The sequence below is a fragment of the Saccopteryx bilineata genome, chromosome 11, assembly GCF_036850765.1.
Source record: "Saccopteryx bilineata isolate mSacBil1 chromosome 11, mSacBil1_pri_phased_curated, whole genome shotgun sequence".
Classification (NCBI taxonomy): Eukaryota; Metazoa; Chordata; class Mammalia; order Chiroptera; family Emballonuridae; genus Saccopteryx; species Saccopteryx bilineata.
In genome coordinates, this window is record NC_089500.1 from 61,798,211 (window position 1) to 61,817,870 (window position 19,660).

The window sequence follows — 19,660 nt, forward strand, 5'->3', positions numbered from 1 at the left end:
CCCCTTCTCCAGCAGGTGGATAGTAATCATGCCTGCTACATAAGGTTACATTAGGCAGTAGGCTTGCATGATCTATGCCAGTGGTTTACAATAGTGCTTAGTACCATGGTGAAAGTTTTCTTTGCTGTTACTAAAGAGAATCCACCTGCCTTGAAGTTGTTTTATATCAAGTCTGAGCATTTATTCGTTGCCTGTTTGTGCAGGTCCTTGTGTTAGGTGTTGCAATCTCATTGTATATCAAAATAGCAAGCATGTAAGTATGCTAAGTGGTTGGAACTGAAAAGTGGGTACATTGGAGAGGTTAGAAAAGGAGAGGTTCTTAGGGATGCTAAACACAGATGCAGAGAGGGGGAGAGTTAGGTTCTCTAAGGACAAAGCTAATACAAGCCAAGATGTTATGGGAGGGGAGTTTGAGTTGTAGATTTTTTGGAATGAATGAATCTGTTTTTCTGATCTTTATAATAATGGTATAACCTGGCCAGGCAGAGAGTTGGGGTTCATGTTTGGAAAGAGTTTCCCCTTTCTTCTTGGAAACAAAAATACAAGAACTAAATGAATTCATTCACTGATTTGAGTATTCATTCATTGTAATTGTATTTCCCGTATTTCTAGAAAAACAAAAGACAAATAAGACAGAGCCTTCAAAATAAGAGTTATTTTAAGAAAAACAAAGATAAGTACTGAAAAAGTGTAAAAGAATAAAAGCCACATTATAGAAAGGAACATGGATACCTCAGAAAACAGTAGTCATGTTTACTACCACCAAGAATGCAGAACTGAGTCCTGAGCTTCCTGACAGCTAAGGCACAGGAAAGGATAGGCTGCCTGCCGTGTCCCTGCGTAGTAGAGGAACCGAGGCCATTGTGTAAGCCACAGCTGAGGAAGTTCTGTTGGTTTCTGTGTGTACCTCAGGAGAGAGGAGTGGAGTTCTTCAAAGGGGTCCGTGACTCGGGCTTCAGGTGCAGACAGTCCTAGATTTCAGTCCTGGCTCTGCCATTTACTGACTGCTAACCTAGGCTTACTTTAGTTGCTTTACTTTGTGCCTCAGTCTCCTTATCTGTTATATGGGGATAACAGTAGCTGCTTCATTAGGTTGTGAGGAATCAAAGAGACAAGGCATACCAGCTCCTCTGCACAGTGCCTGACACACAACAAGTGCTCCGTAAACAGCACCTCTTGTCCTTCACAAGACCCATTTGGCTGTCACATGTATATTAAGGCTCTGTGCCCATGGCTCAGGTAACCAGGGAGAGAACTTGCCCTCTTGGTTGAGGTGGGGGTGCCAGCAGGGAAATGAGCTGAGTGAGGAGTCTAGGTCTGAACAGTCTCAGAGCCCCTGCATGCTCCTGATTCCCTGTTCCTGCCCATCCCCTGGAGGCCTGCCTGGGTTTTGCCAGCTGCTGAGCAGCGAGGGCAGACTGGCACATGGCATCCGTCTTCCCACAGTGCTCCAGCTTTTCTGCAGCTCCCCCAAGGCCGCTCTTCGTTATGCCGCTGTCCGTACCCTCAATAAGGTAAGGATCAGGGGTGGGCAGAAGTGGGGGCTGGCCTTCTGAGAGGGTCAGGGGAGGTGGCCTGTTGCAACTGGAGGTATTTTCTAGTCCCTGAACTTGAATAAGGGTAGCCCTGGTCCCAGTTACTTTCTACTAGATGGTGAGATGAGTTCATCTAAAGAACCTCTGACCAAGCCAGACCCATCCAGTGGAATGACAGAGTCCTGTATTTTATCTCTTTCCTCCTAAAATAGGTTGCCATGAAGCATCCATCAGCAGTGACAGCCTGTAATCTGGACCTGGAGAACCTGGTCACAGACTCGAATCGCAGCATTGCCACGCTGGCCATCACCACCCTCCTCAAGACTGGTAGTGAGAGCAGCATCGACCGCCTCATGAAGCAGATCTCCTCTTTCATGTCGGAGATCTCGGATGAATTCAAGGTACCCAGGGCCCTTTGGGAACACCCACACTCTCCAGAGTCAGGATGATGCTCCGTGCCCTTTCTCCGTGTTCCCTAGCCACTAGGCCAGCATTGACCTGGGGGGCTGGCTGTTCAGGCTGGAGGACTTAGTGGAGAAGGCTGGTACATAACCATTCCCGGGGTTTGGCCTTGGGAGCTGTCCACAGTTCTGCCTCTAGTGTTTGTCTACATCGTTCCTTTGTGCAGCCAGTTGGCAGGGACTAAGGAGTAATCGTTGTCAGAGATGATGCTGTTTTCCAGTTTGGGTTGATGGTGGTGCTGTTAATTGTTTGGGGAAAGAGGGAGAAGGTTATGTCTTGCATGAAGGAAGAGAAAACATAATTTAATGATAGTGACGGTAGACATGTTGTGTTTGTGGGCACCAGGTGGTTATCTGGTAGAAATTTGGAAACACTGAGCTCAAACAAGAGACTAAGATCTGGGAGTCAGTGCATAGAAGAGGTGTTTAAAACCATGGGAGGTGCCTGACCTGTGGTGGCGCAGTGGGATAAAGTATCGACCTAGAACACTGAGGTCGCCGGTTCAAAACCTTGGGCTTGCCCGGTCAAGGCACATATGGGAGTCGAAGCTTCCTGCCCCTCCCCCTTCTCTCTCTCTCTGTCTCTCTCTCTCCTCTCTCTCTAAAAAATCAATAAATAAAATATAAAAAAAAAAATCATGGGAGGTGATAAGATGAAGAGACTGTGAGAGGAGAGGAGAGGAGAGGAGATAGGAGAAGAGGGGTTGGTGGGGAGGGGAGGGGAGGTGTGGGATAGGAGACAGAATACCCAAAGGAATCAGAAAAGCTGAAGGGAATATCAGAGGAGTGGAGGGTGGTAGGAAGAGAAGCATAGAAGCAGAACAAGTGAGATGGAGAGGCGGTCATAGACTTACCTGGATGTCTGAATAGCCAAGCGGAGTTTTGGGTCCCAGAGTATGGATCCAGGACTTTTGGAACTGCTCTGCCTGCCACCCTGCCCTGGATGGGCTCCGGGATCACGTGCTTCCCTGAGGGTGGAGTTGGAGTTCCTCTTGTTTTCCTTCCCTGTATCACATATGGGGTCTGACGTTGCCTAAGGAAGGACATCATTGGCACTTAGTGGAACTAAGTAACTCCACCTTGGTGGCAGGAGGCTGCTGCTTATGCATGTCTGTTTGACTCAGGTGGTGGTTGTCCAGGCCATTAGTGCTCTGTGTCAGAAGTATCCTCGCAAACACGCTGTCCTCATGAACTTCCTGTTTACCATGCTGCGAGAAGAGGTAAGAGTAGGGGGGCATGCAGAGCATGCTGGGAACGACTTGGCTGCTGGCTTCACTCCATGTCAGTTTGGGTTTACCCAGATCAACTTGTTAACTGGGTAGATTTCCTTGTTGCTGTGGCCCTTTAAAAGAACTCCTCATGAACCAGTGGATAAACATGTAGCAGTTACTTACTACTAATAATAACAGTAATAATTAAGACTTAGTACCTTGGCTTTAAAGATACAGTAGATACCCTGAGGTGATGCTTGTGTAGATGATGGGGAATCGTTTTTTATACTAGTAGCTAGTGTAAAAATATTCTAGACCATTTCTGGAGCTCCACGGGGGTGTTTTCCTGTGAAACCTATGCTAATATTGTGACATTTGTTCTATTTTTTCCTGACATGAATTAGTGATTCACTTATACCACCTTTCTTCGATGACTCAACAAAATCAGTTAATTCAGAGGGGCAGAAGGAGCATGCTTTTGGAGTAGATTTGATGTCCAGATATATGGTACCCCTTTGCCCCCAGAGTGGCCCTTGGACCAAAGCAGTAGAGGAGCCATTGTCTTGGGTGTTTGGGAACCCCAAGGGAAGGGAGGAGACCATTAATGCTTAGGGAGCCTTCAGCTAATGGGCCTGGCACTTTGAAAACACTACACAGCATACACAATCTTGTGGTCCTCATAACAGGCCTTGTCTGTAGACATTATTTTCTCCCTTTAAAAACCAGAGATTTGAGACTCTGAGAGATGAAGTAACTGCCGGTCGTTACCTGACCAATACATGTCTGAGCCAAGATCTGAACCCAGATCTTACTCCAGAGCCCACAATTTTCTCTTGAAATTTATGGTTTCATATAACAGTTGAATGTAATACCTTCACTTATTAGAGTGCAGCACTTAGACACTGAGACCTTGTCTTTTAGAAATGTGTCTGCTCCAACTTTATGCAGAGGCTTATCATTTTCTAGTTAGAGCAGCTGCCAGCAAAGCCTTGATGCTCTTACTCTGAAATTGGGACCTATCAGGCTGGCTGAGTGGCTATAGAACTGATAACAAAAACAGTGCTTGAAGGTTTACAGTGTACCTATTCATATAACAGCCTTATTGAAAGGTACAAATGCATCTTATTTATTCTTCAAAATAACCTGTGAGGTAAACACACTGATGATCCTCATTATGAAGGAGTATGAGGCTCAGGTAAGAAAAATGGCTCACAGCCATAAAACAAACTAGTCTGAGAACAGGGGCCAGATTTGATCCACAGATAAGTTTTACTCGACTTGTACAAAGTTTTAAACATTTCAAATTAGCCATTATTAAAAATTCAGGAAAACAATTACCACCACCACCATAACAGATTTCCACTTCCTCCTGAAAAACTTGTCAGATCTGGCAGCATTAGGCTGAGTGGTGGTTTCCCTCTTCAGATGGGACAGGACCTGTCCATTGCCAAGCTTCCCATTCAGACTGCTTCGTGTTGCCAGGTTAAATGCCTGGTACCTATCGGCATCTCACTTGCCACCTTTGCCATCAAAGGTAGCAGATCATAGATTTGATCTAGGACCTTCTGACTCTCCGCTGCCCTGTTCTGCCTTTTTTTAAATTGTAGTAAAACATGCATGACAAAATTTACCATCTTAATCATTTTTAAGTATGTAGATCAGTATTAAATATATATAATGACATTGTTGTGCCAACATTTCTTTTTCATCTTACAAAACTGAAATTCTATACCTATTAAACACCAACTTCCCACTTTCTGCCCCCCAGCCCTTGGCTACCACCATTCTACTTTCTATCGCTATGAATTTGACCTCATATAAGTAGAATCAAGCAATTCCACAATATATTTGTCATTTTGTGACTGGCTTATTTCATTGAGCATAATGTTGTCAAGGTTTTACCACATTGTAGCATGTGTCAGAATTTTCTTTTTAAGGATGGAAAGAAAAAGGCTGAATAATAATATTCCACTGTATATGTAGATTACATGTTGTTTATCCATTCATCTGTCAATGGACACCTGGCCTGCTTCCACCTCTTGGTAATTGTGAATAAATACTGCTATGAATGTGGGTGTACAAATATCTCTTCAAGAGCCTGCTTTCAATTCTTTTGGGTATATACCCAGAATTGGAACTGGGATCATATGGCAGTTCTCTTTTCTTAAAGTTTTTTTTTTTTTTTTCCGTGAAGTGAGAAGCAGGGAGGCAGAGACAGACTCCCACATGAACCCGACAAGGATCCACCTGGAATGCACACTAGGGGGTGATGCTTTGCCCATCTGGGGTGTTGCTCTATTCCAACTGGAGCCATTCTAGCACCTGAGGCGGAGGCCATGCAGCCATCCTCAGCGCCCGGGCCAACTTTGCCCCAGTGGGAGTAGAGAGATAGAGAGAAAGGAGAGGAGGAAGAGTGGAAAAGCAGATAGTTGCTTCTCCTGTGTGCCTTGGCTGGGAATTGAACCCAGGGCTTCCACACGCCGGGCCGACGCTCTACCACTGAGCCAACCAGCCAGGGCCTTTTCTTAAAGTTTTTGAAGAAACAACATACTATTTGCCGTAGCATCTGCGGCACCCACTTTTGTCTTTTATCTCAAAGTTAGGAAGATTAACTCAAAATGTTTCTATTAAACCAATTTTTGACCTGGAAAGACCCCAGCAAACATTCAATTCAGGTCTTTTGTTTTCCACAAAAAGGAGATTGAGTGCAGAGAGTCGGGTTTCTTGTCTCCAAGTTCTGTGTTTGGACCATTGTCTTTGGTCCTGGTTAGGCTCTGAGCCTCACACCGCAGTCTGGAGTGAGCAGCCTTCTTGTTTAGCTCAACCCTTCCCACTGCAGGGTGGCTTTGAGTATAAGCGGGCCATCGTGGACTGCATCATCAGCATCATTGAAGAGAACTCAGAGAGCAAGGAGACAGGACTGTCGCACCTGTGTGAATTCATTGAAGACTGTGAGTTCACTGTGTTAGCCACCCGCATCCTGCATCTCCTGGGCCAGGAGGGGCCCAAGACCAACAACCCCTCCAAGTACATACGCTTCATCTACAACCGAGTGGTCTTGGAGCATGAGGAAGTCCGGGCAGGTAGGTCTGAGAGAGAGCTGAACTTGGGCTTTTAGCTTGTTCTTGAGTAGATGTCCCTGGGAAACGGCCTGAGCCCCATTGGGAACAGGACACTTGATGTCCTTAACTCACAAGCTCAGTTTTTGATAATATTGTAGAAGGACCACGGATGCTTGGGAGTCATCTAGTTGAATGGTTAACCTATTTGTTTTATTGTTTTTTTTAAAGTTTCAATTTATATTAGTATTTAACTTTTTTTTAACAATAGCTTTGAGATATAATTCACATGTCATGAAATTTACTCTTTTAAATGAATGCAATTCATTGTGCAACCATCATATTATTAATTTTATTTTTAATTTGCTATTCTTTTTTTCTCATGCCCACTAGACAGGTTTTTATTTTCAGCAAGTGGTAGTCATGAAGTAATTAATTGTTCATCTTCTCCTTGATGTTAATTTAACACTTAACTATGTATTAAGGCCATTTGGATACAGAAGCTGAGAAGCCTGGCATTGTGGCCAGCTCCTGGGACATCATCATAATTAATGCTGCAAAGGGCTCCTAGGACCCTGATTGGGGATGCCAGGAAGTTGAGACCAGGTAGTGGCAGTATCTGCCAGAGCCATTTGTTGTTTTGGCTCTGGTGTATCAGGTATATTTTATGTGCTTCCTAAACACAGGGGCTGTGAGTGCTCTTGCCAAGTTTGGAGCCCAGAATGAAGAGATGTTACCCAGTATCTTGGTGTTGCTCAAGAGGTGAGTCTAGGCCTGAGGGCTCTAATGGATGATAGAGTTCTCTCAGGCTCAGGCAGTTTTCCTTGGTCTCTTATTAAGTAAAAGGGAGGAAGGATGAAGTATACAACTGTGGATTGTAGGGGGGAAATACAAGGCATAGAAGAGCATGAAAAAAAATATCATACAAATATGCCTTCACCCAGATGTGACTGTTGTTCATTTGAGTTTAAAAAAAGAAAAACTGGCCCTGGCCAGTTGGTTCAGTGGATAGAGCATCAGCCCAGCATGCGGACATCCCAGGTTTAATCCGGACATCCCGGGTTTAATCTCTGGTCAGGACACACTTGAGAAGTGACCATCTGCTTCTCTTCCACTCCTTCTTTCTCTCCTTTTTCCCTTCTCTCTTCTCCTTTTCTCTCTCTTCCCCTCCTTCAGTCAGTGGCTTGACTGGTTCGAGCGTCAGCCCAGGCACTGAAGATAGCTTGGTTATCCCAAGCATTTGCCTTAGGTGCTGGAGATAGCTCGGTTGATTTGAGCATCGGCCCCAGATGGTGGTTGCCAGGTGGGTCCTAATTGGGATGCATATGGGAGTCTATCTATCTCCCTTCCTCTCACTTAGGAGAAAAAAAAATTTTTACTGAGATATAATTAGTGAACCTTACAATTCACCCATTTAAAATGTATATGATGGCTTTTAGTGTATTTACAGAGTTGTACAGCCATTACCACAATTTAAGTTTAAAAGATTTTTCTCAACCCCCAAAATAAATGCTCTATCAATTAGTAATAATTTTACCCTCCCCTTAAAATACCACCACCACCATCTCTAGACAACCATTAATCTACTTCTGTCTCTGTGGATTTGCCTATACTGGATATTTCATATAAATTCCATCATATAATTTGTGGGGTCTTTTATTTTTGAGAGAGCAACAGGAAAGGAAAGAGCATGTGAGAAGCATCAACTTGTAGTTGCTTTCACTTTAGCTACGCATTGACTGCTTCCAGGGGAGGGAGGAGAGAGAACTTGTGGCCTTTTGTGTCTCTGGATACTTCAAAATATTGTCAAGGTCCATCCATGTTGCAACATGTACCAGTACTTCATTTCTTTTTATTTATTTATTTTTGATTCATTCATTCATTCATTTTTAGAGAGTGAGAAGCGGGGAGGAGCAGGAAGCATCAACTCCCATATGTGCCCTTGACCGGGCAAGCCCAGGGTTTCGAACCAGTGACCTCAGCGTTACAGGTCGATGCTTTATCCACTGTGCCACCACTGGTCAGGCCTTCATTCCTTTTTTTTTTTTTTTTACAGAGACGGAGAGTCATAGAGACGGGTACATAGGGACAGACAGACAGGAACAGAGAGAGATGAGAGCATCAATCATCAGTTTTTCTTTTCTTTTTTTTTTTTTTTTTTTGTATTTTTCTGAAGCTGGAAACAGGGAGGCAGTCAGACAGACTCCTGCATGCGCCCGACCGGGATCCACCCGTCATGCCCACCAGGGGGCGATGCTCTGCCCATCTGGGGCATTGCTCTGTTGCAACCAGACCCATTCTAGCGCCTGAGGCAGAGGCCACAGAGCCATCCTCAGCGCCCGGGCAAACTTTGCTCCAATGGAGCCTTGGCTGCGGGAGGGGAAGAGAGAGATAGAGAGGAAGGAGAGGGGGAGGGGTGGAGAAGAAGATGGGCGCTTCTGTGTGCCCTAGCCAGGAATTGAACCTGGTACTCTTTTTTTTTTTTTTTAATTTTTTTTTCTGATGCAAAGTGATTGCAACATTTTTTTTTTTTCTTTTTTCTGAAGCTGGAAACAGGGAGAGACAGTCAGACAGACTCCCGCATGCGCCCGACCGGGATCCACCCGGCACGCCCACCAGGGGGCGACGCTCTGCCCACCAGGGGGCGATGCTCTGCCCATCCTGGGCGTCGCCATGTTGCGACCCTCCTGGGTGTCGCCATGTTGCTACCAGAGCCACTCTAGCGCCTGGGGCAGAGGCCACAGAGCCATCCCCAGCGCCCGGGCCATCTTTTGCTCCAATGGAGCCTTGGCTGTGGGAGGGGAAGAGAGAGACAGAGAGGAAGGCGCGGCGGAGGGGTGGAGAAGCAAATGGGCGCTTCTCCTATGTGCCCTGGCCGGGAATCGAACCCGGGTCCTCCGCACGCTAGGCCGATGCTCTACCGCTGAGCCAACCGGCCAGGGCTGAACCTGGTACTCTTGCACACCAGGCTGACGCTCTGCCACTGAGCTAACCGGCCAGGGCCCAACCATCAGTTTTTCGTTGCAACACCTTAGTTGTTCATTGATTGCTGTCTCATTTGTGCCTTGACTGTGGGCCTTCAGCAGACCGAGTAACCCCTTGCTCAAGCCAGCGACCTTGTGTCCAAGCTGGTGAGCTTTGTTCAAACCAGATGAGCTCTTACTCAAGCTGGCAACCTCGGGGTCTTGAACCTGGGTCCTCCGCATCCCAGTCCAATGCTCTATCCACTGCGCCACTGCCTGGTCCGGCTCATTCCTTTTTATTAGCTAATAATATTTCATTATATGGCTATACTACAGTTTATTTAGCCATTCATCAGTTCATGGACATTTGGGTTGCTTCTACTTTTTGGCTCTTGTTAATAATGCTACTATGAACATTCCTATACAAATTTTTATGTGGACGTGAGTTTTTGGTTTCCTGGAGGATATAACTAGGAATGAAATTACGGGGTCATATTAAATTCTTTTTTTTTTTTTTAAACAGTGCTTTTGGATACAGGAGATTGATTGCCTCCCTCACTGGGTGGATCCAGGGAATATGAATATGGTCATCTCCTGTAAACTCTTTGTGGGTTTTTTTTTAATTTTTTTTGGCAGAGACAGAGTCAGAGAGAGGGACAGATAGGGACAGACAGAAAGGCAGAGAGATGAGAAACATCAATTCTTCGTTGCAACACCTTAGTTGTTCATTGATTGCTTTCTCATATGGGCCTTGACCATGGGCTACAGCAGACTGAGAAACCCCTTGCTCGATCCAGCAACCTTGGGCTCAAGCTGGTGAGCCCCTGCTCAAGTTTGCGACTTCAGGGTCTCGAACACGGGTCCTCCACATCCCAGTTCGATGCTCTATCCACTGCGCTACCGCCTGGTCAGGCCCTTTGTGGGTTTCATGGTTGGATACCACATCTAGGAACTGAGCTCCCAGAACTTTATTTATTTTTTTGTTTATTTTTAGTGAGAGGAGGGGAGGCAGAGAGAGAGAGAGACTCCCGCATGTGCCTCGGCCCGGATCCACCTGGCAAGCCCACTAGGGGGCAATGTTATGCCCATCTGGAGCTGTTGCTCCTTTGCTCAGCAACTGGGCCGTTGGGTTTTTTTTTAGCGCCTGAGGTGGAGGACATGGAGCCATCCTCAGTACCCGAGGCCTATTCCTTGTACCAATCGAGACATGGCTGCAGGAGGGGAAGAGAGAGAAGAGAAGGGGGAGGGATGGAGAAGTAGATGGTCGCTTCTCCTGTGTTCCCTGACCAGGAAACAAACTTAGGACATCCAAACGCCAGGCCGATGCTCTAGCACTGTGCCAACCTTCCAGGGCCCCCGGAGCTTTAAGAGGGCAGCTTTCTCTCACCACTGATGAATCCCTGCAGGGTCCCAGTCAAAAGTACCTTGTGTTCTGGCTGCAGGTGTGTGATGGACGATGACAATGAAGTGAGAGACCGCGCCACCTTCTACCTCAGTGTCCTGGAACAGAAGCAGAAGGTCCTAAATGCAGGCTATATCCTAAACGGTGAGCCTTTCCCTGTCTCTCTGTGACTCCTTACCAGAGCAGTGACCCTTCTCATCACTGCAGAGCTGGGTAGGGGTAATCTGAGGTAAGACACTCTTTCCTCGACTTTCATGGCAACTTCATGGCATCCCTGTGAGCCCAGGAGACCTTGGGTCATGTGGTTCAGACCAGTATGGGTGAAAACAGCCCAGTGAATTGAAAAGCTCGTCATTAATAAAAAAATTCTCTATTTGCACAGCCCCTTACCCTTTATCAGTCACTCCTGCATGTATGTTTATTCCCTACACCATTCCTTTCAAGGAGGTTGTGGATGAGGAAGTAGAAGCTCAGAGAAAGGTGACTTTCTCAGGGTCATGCAAGCTAGACCACAGGACCTCACTTTTCCATGGGGGATTCCCAGTGCTCATTCTGCCATGTGTTCCAAGCAGAGTGACCATTCTGCTCCTGGCCTCTAGGTTTGACTGTGTCCATCCCTGGTTTGGAGAGGGCTCTACAGCAGTACACTCTAGAACCATCGGAAAAACCTTTTGACCTCAAGTCTGTGCCCTTGGCCACCGCACCCATGGCAGAGCAGAGAACAGGTAAGTAACACCTCTACTTTTTTCAGAGGCCCTTAGGTTCAGGCCTCCATTGGAGGATCTGCATTGGCCATGAAGCTGCTCATCCTAACCCGGATGGGTGGGGTTGTGCTGAAGGAGGGAATAATCCTTTTTGTCTTTGGTTCCAGGAAATAGAGACACAGACAAATACTTACTCTCTTTTTTCTTTTCTTTTTTTTTTTTTTTTGAGAGAGAAGTCTCAACTCGTTCCACTTAGTTGTGCCATTGATTGCTTCTCATAAGTGCCCTGACTGGGGCTCAAACTGACAACCTCGGGGCTTAAGCTGCTGACCGGGGGTTGAGCCAGCACCCTCGGGATTGATGATCCTGGGGTCAGGCCAGCGACCCCAGGATCAAGCTAGCAATCTCAGTGCTCCAGGACATTGCTCTGTGCACTGCGCCACCAGCAGGGCTCTTTGCTCTCTTTCTCACATGTTGTATATTACACACTCAGGAAGTGATAACCCCCAAATAACAGCACCATGCTCAGCACCACACTGCCCCATTACTGCAGTTTCATAATGATGTGTATTTGCTCCTGCAGAAGGCACCCCCATCACAGCAGCCAAGCAGCCTGAGAAAGTGGCAGCTACCCGACAGGAGATCTTCCAGGGTGAGTAGTAGTACTGGGAACTCTCAGGAGCAGGGCTTAGTATCAGGGAAATTCAGAGTAAGAACTGTTGCTTAAAAAAAAAAGAACTGTTGTTTATTGGGTTTGTCCTGAATGCTGGGCCCCGAAAGTACTTCCGACAGTATGTTTGATCCTCATGTGGAAGATATTGGTTCCATTTGAAATTTGAGGAATTGGATGTTCAGAGAGAGTAATTTGCCCAGCATTGCACAGCAAGAAAGTGAAGGGGGGCCCTGGCCGGTTGGCTCAGCGGTAGAGCGTCGGCCTGGCGTGCGGGGGACCCGGGTTCGATTCCCGGCCAGGGCACATAGGAGAAGCACCCATTTGCTTCTCCACCCCCCCTCCTTCCTCTCTGTCTCTCTCTTCCTCTCCCACAGCCAAGGCTCCATTGGAGCAAAGATGGCCCGGGCGCTGGGGATGGCTCCTTGGCCTCTGCCCCAGGCACTAGAGTGGCTCTGGTCGTGGCGGAGCGACGCCCTGGAGGGGCAGAGCATCGCCCCTGGTGGGCGTGCCAGGTGGATCCCGGTCGGTCGGGCACATGCGGGAGTCTGACTGTCTCTCCCCGTTTCCAGTTTCAGAAAAATACAAAAAAAAAAAAAAAAAAAAAAGAAAGAAAGTGAAAGGGCTAGAATTAAGATCCAAATAAAACTGGCTCAGAGCTGCCTCTCAGCCTTGGTTCTGAAGGCACAAACCTCTGGAACCCAGGCCAGTTCAGGATGTCTGATTCGGCATAATTGGGGTCAGAGGACAGTGGTACTTTTTCTTGGGTTCCAGATGTGTTCAGTCGATATTGTATTGTAACATTTTAAGTATTTATTTATTCCTCTGCTCTTGCATTTTTTTTTAAATTTTTTTTTTGCATTTTTCTGAAGCTGGAAACAGGGAGAGACAGTCAGACTCCCGCATGCGCCCGACCGGGATCCACCCGGCACGCCCACCATGGGGCTACGCTCTGCCCACCAGGGGGCGATGCTCTGCCCATCCCGGGCATCACCATGTTGCGACCAGAGCCACTCTAGCGCCTGAGGCAGAGGCCACAGAGCCATCCCCAGCGTCCGGGCCATCTTTGCTCCAATGGAGTCTTGGCTGCGGGAGGGGAAGAGAGAGACAGAGAGGAAGGCGCAGCGGAGGGGTGGAGAAGCAAATGGGCGCTTCTCCTATGTGCCCTGGCCGGGAATCGAACCCGGGTCCTCCGCACGCTAGGCCGACGCTCTACCGCTGAGCCAACCGGCCAGGGCTGCTCTTGCATTTTTAAGGGGGAGGAAGTGTATCTAATTGTCAGACCATTTTATTTATTTATTTTTTCTTTTTTTTTTTTTTTCTTTTTCTGAGGCTGGAAACGGGGAGAGACAGTCAGACAGACTCCCGCATGCGCCGACCGGGATCCACCCGGCACGCCCACCAGGGGCGATGCTCTGCCCACCAGGGGCGATGCTCTGCCCCTCTGGGGCATCGCTCTGCTGCGACCAGAGCCACTCCAGCGCCTGGGGCAGAGGCCAAGGAGCCATCCCCAGCGCCCGAGCCATCTTTGCTCCAATGGAGCCTTGGCTGCGGGAGGGGAAGAGAGAGACAGAGAGGAAGCAGGGGGTGGAGGTGGAGAAGCAAATGGGTGCCTCTCCCATGTGCCCTGGCCGGCAATCGAACCCGGGTCCCCCGCACGCCAGGCCGACACTCTACCGCTGAGCCAACCGGCCAGGGCCTGTCAGACCATTTTAATCATTGAATTTTTACCTTCAAGGACTAGTATATACCCCTTTTCCTTTGTGAAGCCCTCCTTGATCTGCTAAGCTCTCTGTCACTTCTACTTCATATCTTCTGTCTTTTTATTTTTTTAAGTGAGAAGAGGGAAGATAGACAGACTCCCATATGCGCCCCAACCGGGATCCACCCAGCAACCCCCTATCTGGAGCCAATGCTTGAATCAGCTGAGCTATCCTCAGCACTGGGGCCAATGCTCCAACCATTTGAGCCACTGGCTGCAAGAGGGAAAGAGAGAGAAGGGGGTGAGGGAGGGGAAGAGAAGTAGATTGGGGAGAGAGAGAGAGGTTGAGAGAGAGAGGAGAGAGAAAGAAAGACAGGAACATCGATCCATTCTTGTATGTGCCCTGACTGGGCATCGAACCAGCAACCTCTGAGCTTCTGGCCAGTGTGCTAACCAACTGAGCTATCCAGCCAGGGCGAGGAGTTCAATTTAATTGGGAAGACAAGTTGAAAGTCTTAGAGCAGAGGTCTTCAAATATCTGTAGATATCATAGTCATCTGAGGAAATTGTTAGAAATTCATATTCCTGGGTCCAAAACCCAGAGAGTCTGATAAAGCAGATTTAGGATGGGTTCAGGAATTGCTGTTTTTAACAAGCTCCCACCCCTAGGTAATTCTGACAAAGGTGATACATGACCATAGTTTCAGGAATCCTGTCCCTTCCAAAGAATAGGGGAGGGAACAGCATCTTTTTCTTTTTTTGGGGGGGGGGGCTTAATTTATTGGGGTGACATTGGGTAATTAAAATTATACAGGTTTCCGATACACAAATCTACATCATTCATATATTGCATTGTGTGTCCACCACCCCAAGTCAAGTCTTCCTCTAGAGAGCAGCGGCTTTAGCTGTCAGAGGCAGACACCATGTGCAGACAACTGCCAGATGCTGCATTCCCCTGGACAGGCCAGGGTGGGGTCCTTAGGGCTAGGCTTGACCTAGCCCACAGATACCCACATACCACTCAAGTCGGCTTTTTTGCAACACTCTGAACCTGAAACATCTCTTTTTTAAATATATTTTTTGTTTTTTAAATTTTTTGTATTTTTAAATTATAGCTGACATCTCACTAATACAATACTTTATTAGTTTCAGGTGTAAAATGAAACATTTTTTATTGGCCATTTGTCTTAACTAACAAATGAAAATTGTTCTTTTACCTAATTCTGTAGCTATAAAAGCATTCATCTCATCCTCTTAGTATTTTCCTACTTTCCATCTTCTTTTAAGAATCTTTGTTGAGCTCCTAAAATTGAGAGGGTTTTCCAAATGGATTATGCCTAGAACATTAGGATCTCCCAGTTAGTTTGTTGTTTCTGAGGTCTTTTGTGAAACAGAGGGGAGGACAGTATGAGAAAATGTATCAGTATATTTAGGAAATAGTAAACAGTTGTATATACATATCCACCCATCTCTACAGTATGATAGACCTTAAGAACTGGGCATGAACATTTATTAGAAACCACCACAAGTTGATCTGGGAATTGAGAAGCTGAGTAAATGTGTGGCCTGTGATTTCAGAACAGTTGGCAGCGGTGCCAGAGTTCCAGGGTCTGGGCCCCCTCTTCAAGTCTTCGCCTGAACCTGTGGCCCTCACTGAGTCAGAGACAGAGTATGTCATCCGCTGCACCAAACACACCTTCACTGATCACATGGTGTTTCAGGTGAGCAGGGAGGGCTGAAGCCCTGCTGAACCCTGAGACCAGGGAATGGTCCCTGGTCTGATGGGTCCTGTAGGATAATGGCTTTCCCCATACTGAGCTGGTTGGGAGCACAACTTGATGACTGAATCTGTCACCAGCAGTTATGTCTCTGTTATGTCCCTTGACCCAGGACCTTTCTGGTTCTTGAGTGTCCTCATGGAGACAACAATCCTGAGCAGGGTAACTGGGTTGGGAGTCAGCTTGGCCCATGGAGGGGTAGAAGCTCCTGGCTCTTCCACTGCGACAGGACCCAGACCTAGAGCAGTGTCTGAGTAACCCCCTCCTCTCGGTCTAGTTTGACTGCACGAACACACTCAACGATCAAACCTTGGAGAACGTCACAGTGCAGATGGAGCCCACAGAGGCCTATGAGGTGCTCTGTTATGTGCCTGCCAGGAGCCTGCCCTACAACCAGCCTGGGACCTGCTACACACTGGTGGCACTGCCCAAGGAAGACCTCACAGCTGGTGAGCGCCTCTCGAGATACCAACCTGGCTTCGTGGTAGCCCTCAGGATGGAATGGGGGGGGCAGCTTGTGCACCAGCCACTTAGCTCTTATTGGTGCTTCAACTCCTTGATTTCAGTTCTGAGGAGAAGAAGGGCTGAGTGCCAGGTACTTTTCATTGCTTCCTCATAAGAGACCTCTGGGGATAAGGACTGCCATCCCTATTCAGAGAGGAGGAACCCGAGACTCAGGCTAAATAGCTTATCTAACTTCACGTGGCTGTAAGAGGCAGAAGCCAGGTCTCTCTGGTCTTCAAACCAATACGCTTTTAATATACCATTAAAGAGTACAAAGGCACAAACACTAAAACATCCTGAATCTACTCCTCCCAAGGAAACCATCTGCTTGTTTTTCCAGGCCTTGGCCATTGGGCCTATTGCTGTTATGTGGACCTAGCTATCCTGTGTCATTTCTGCTTTTCTTCCTTCCTTCCCCACAAGGGGATTTCTCACGCCCATGATTTGACTCTCCTGCCCTTAATAAGGTGGTGCCTTCTGTCCAGATTTGTGGGGTTGGATGGCATGTTGCCACTACTTATAATGTAGCAAAGGCCTAGAAGGCCAGCTGTGGCCACCTGCCCTGTGGAGCAGTTCATCCCCGTAGGGGCTAGGGACATCCTGATAACCTAGCCTTTCTTTCCCACAGTGGCCTGCACATTCAGCTGCATGATGAAGTTCACTGTCAAGGACTGTGACCCCACCACTGGGGAGACTGATGATGAAGGCTATGAGGATGAGTATGTGGTAAGAAGCTAGTGTCAGGGAGTTCAGTTTTGTTCTTGAGGCTGAGGACAATTCCCTCCAGGAGCTGACAGCCAAATCTTGAAGCATTTTCTTGCTGTTTTGGACTTTAATAGCTCTCTTTGAAGGAAACTTTTTAACTTGAAAAAGTGCATGCTCACTTATAAAAAGAAAAGTTGGGAAATACAAAAACAAAGTATAAACAAACATTATCCATAGTCCTTGAGAGTTATTTGGTGGTTAGGGGAGAGTTATATAATTGAGGTCATTCTGTACATTATAGATCTTGCTGTTTTCACTTAAACATGGTGTATTTCCCCATGTCATTACAAATACTTTGTAAACACAATTTTTTTTTTAACAGAGGCAGAGATAGACAGGGACAGACAGACAGGAACAGAGAGAGATGAGAAGCATCAGTCATCAGTTTCTCGTTGCGCGTTGCGACTTCTTAGTTGTTCATTGATTGCTTGTGCCTTGACCGCGGGCCTTCAGCAGACCGAGTAACCCCCTGCTGGAGCCAGCGACCTTGGGTCCAAGCTGGCGAGCTCTTTGCTCAAGCCAGATGAGCCTGCGTGTGACCTCGGGGTCTCGAACCTGGGTCCTTCTGCAACCTAGTCCAACACTCTATCCACTGCGCCACCGCCTGGTCGGGCTGTAAACACAATTTTTTTTTTTTTTTTTTTTTTTTTTTTTTTTTTTTTTTTTTTTTTTTTTTTTTTTTTTATTGATTTTTAGAGAGAGGGGAGAGAGAGAGAAGGGGGAGGAGCAGGAAGCATCAACTCCCATATGTGCCTTGACCAGGCAAGCCCAGGGTTTCGAACCGGCAACCTCAGTGTTCCAGGTCGACGCTTTATCCCACTGCGCCACCACAGGTCAGGCTGTAAACACAATTTTTAATGGCTTTAAAATACTCACACAGCTATATCATAACTCACTTGATTCCTTTAACATTGGGCATCTGGGATTCCACATTCTTCCTATTTATAAATGCTGCATTGAACATCCCTTTGGGTACAATTTTTTTTTTTAATTTATTTTTTTGGGGGGGTACAAATTTTTATCTGCATTTCAGATTATTTCCTTAGGATAGATTCCTAGAAGTAAAATAATTAGGTCAAAGGGTAAGCATAATTTTAAGACTTTGAATTCATATTGGCAAAATACTTTCTAGAGAAATGTGATGACTTTGCATCTGCTAGCCAGTCGTTTTTTTATATATATAAACTGAAACAACCCTTTTAGTTTCACTTTTCTGAGCTTGGAAGGAATCGTTTTGGGCTTTAACCATGGGGGAGTGGCTCAGTACCACCTGAGTGTAGATCACGATGCTCAATGTAAGGATGGAGATTGTTAAGAGTTCCTTATAACGAGAGGGCCATTCACTGTGGAATACAACTGACATTACTGTTGTGTTGTATTACCCTAGAAGTGTTGTTGAGGAAGGGCCTTCCCTGAGCCAGCAATGACCCAATGGGCAGGAACTGCTCTAGGACTAAGCTCCTTGGAAGAAGTGGGTCTGAAGCACTGCTTCTCCTATAGGAGCTGAGTCCTACTTAACACACACCTTAACCATCTGCAAGAATAGGGGCTCAGTGAAGATCTGTTGAGTGAATAAATGGGAAACCTTTACATGCACTTAGTCCAAGCTGAAGAGGGTAATTCTGTGTCATGTTCAGGGAGAACACAGCTAAGAGGGTAGTGTGGGTCAAATATCTGTCAGACTCAGAGGATACAGCTGAGGTAAAGGAGAGGATCTGATGAGTCATAAGAGTGACAGAGCCATAAGAATGAGACCTCTGTGACTGTTCCTGTAGTCCCTGGATCCTTGAGGCACTGAGTCTAGGCAGGCTTCAGAGGAGATGTGATCTTGTAGCTAACACCATCAGGTGAGTACTTGGGTCAGGATGTTTTCCAAGAGACTGCTTGGCTAACTTGAGTACCTTGAGAACAGGTACCCGCTTAAGTTACTGTGTATTCCCAGAGCCTAGTGCAGAGTTCAGCACCTAGGAAGTAACTGCTTAATATGTTGCAGGAAAGAGTGAGCAGTGAGTTCAGAGCAGAGGTCCAGAGGTGTGCAGAGCAAGGTCTTTCTCCATTGGAGGTATGTGCCTAACTTTTAACCTTCATCTACTCAGTTGGAAGATCTGGAAGTCACCATAACTGATCACATCCAAAAGGTCATGAAACTGACCTTCGAAGCAGCCTGGGATGAGGTAGGGGATGAGTTTGAGAAGGAGGAAACATTCACCTTGTCTACCACCAAGACGCTTGAAGGTAAAATCCTTGGCTAGTGTTGATATGGTCATCATAATCCCTCCCCGCTCCTCCCCCTGCCCCACTAGGATCCAGGGCCGTGTCTAGAACACATACTTCATATGCCATTTCATTAAAAGCCCTTCAGAACAGCATTGGGAAGGGTGGCACGAAGGGGAGACAAGTTATGTGCCTTAACTAATACAAAATAATATTGAATGTAAACTAATTGAAAAAAAATTAAAAATAATATGTGTCTTAATGATACTACGATTTCTTTCTACAGAGGCTGTGGGAAATATTGTGAAATTCCTAGGAATGCACCCTTGTGAAAGGTCAGACAAAGTGCCAGATAACAAGAATACCCATACATTACTCCTGGCTGGTAAGCAGCATTTCCATTTGGGAAAAGTGTGGGTAGCTTGTAGCCCAAATGTCACTGCATCCTGGGCTGTGGGCTTCCAGTGGTAACACCAGGACTCAAAATTCAGTGTTGAAAATTCACAAAATAATAAAAGATCAACAGTGAAATGTCTTCCTCCTGACCCTCGCTGCCACTCATCCAATTCCCTTCCAACAGGAAACCATTGTTACTATTACAGACATCAGTATTGTCCTTCTAGTGATTCTATGGTTATAAAAGCTAATGTGTACATATTTCCCCTTTTTTTTTGGACAGAGACAGAGAGAGA

The 19,660-nt window shown here is 46.6% G+C and overlaps 1 protein-coding gene across 1 annotated transcript in view; it reads left to right on the forward strand.

The window, feature by feature from the left end:
- Positions 1–19,660, forward strand: part of COPG1 (COPI coat complex subunit gamma 1) — a 29,339-nt gene that overhangs the window by 7,447 nt on the left and 2,232 nt on the right. The window contains exons 11-23 of the mRNA XM_066246460.1: positions 1,447–1,514; positions 1,748–1,936; positions 3,121–3,216; positions 6,047–6,290; positions 6,953–7,028; positions 10,672–10,775; positions 11,231–11,356; positions 11,919–11,987; positions 15,286–15,428; positions 15,763–15,934; positions 16,618–16,715; positions 18,851–18,989; positions 19,255–19,353. Of these exons, the coding sequence (XP_066102557.1) occupies positions 1,447–1,514; positions 1,748–1,936; positions 3,121–3,216; positions 6,047–6,290; positions 6,953–7,028; positions 10,672–10,775; positions 11,231–11,356; positions 11,919–11,987; positions 15,286–15,428; positions 15,763–15,934; positions 16,618–16,715; positions 18,851–18,989; positions 19,255–19,353 (1,623 nt within the window). The remainder of the gene's footprint in view (positions 1–1,446; positions 1,515–1,747; positions 1,937–3,120; positions 3,217–6,046; positions 6,291–6,952; positions 7,029–10,671; positions 10,776–11,230; positions 11,357–11,918; positions 11,988–15,285; positions 15,429–15,762; positions 15,935–16,617; positions 16,716–18,850; positions 18,990–19,254; positions 19,354–19,660) is intronic.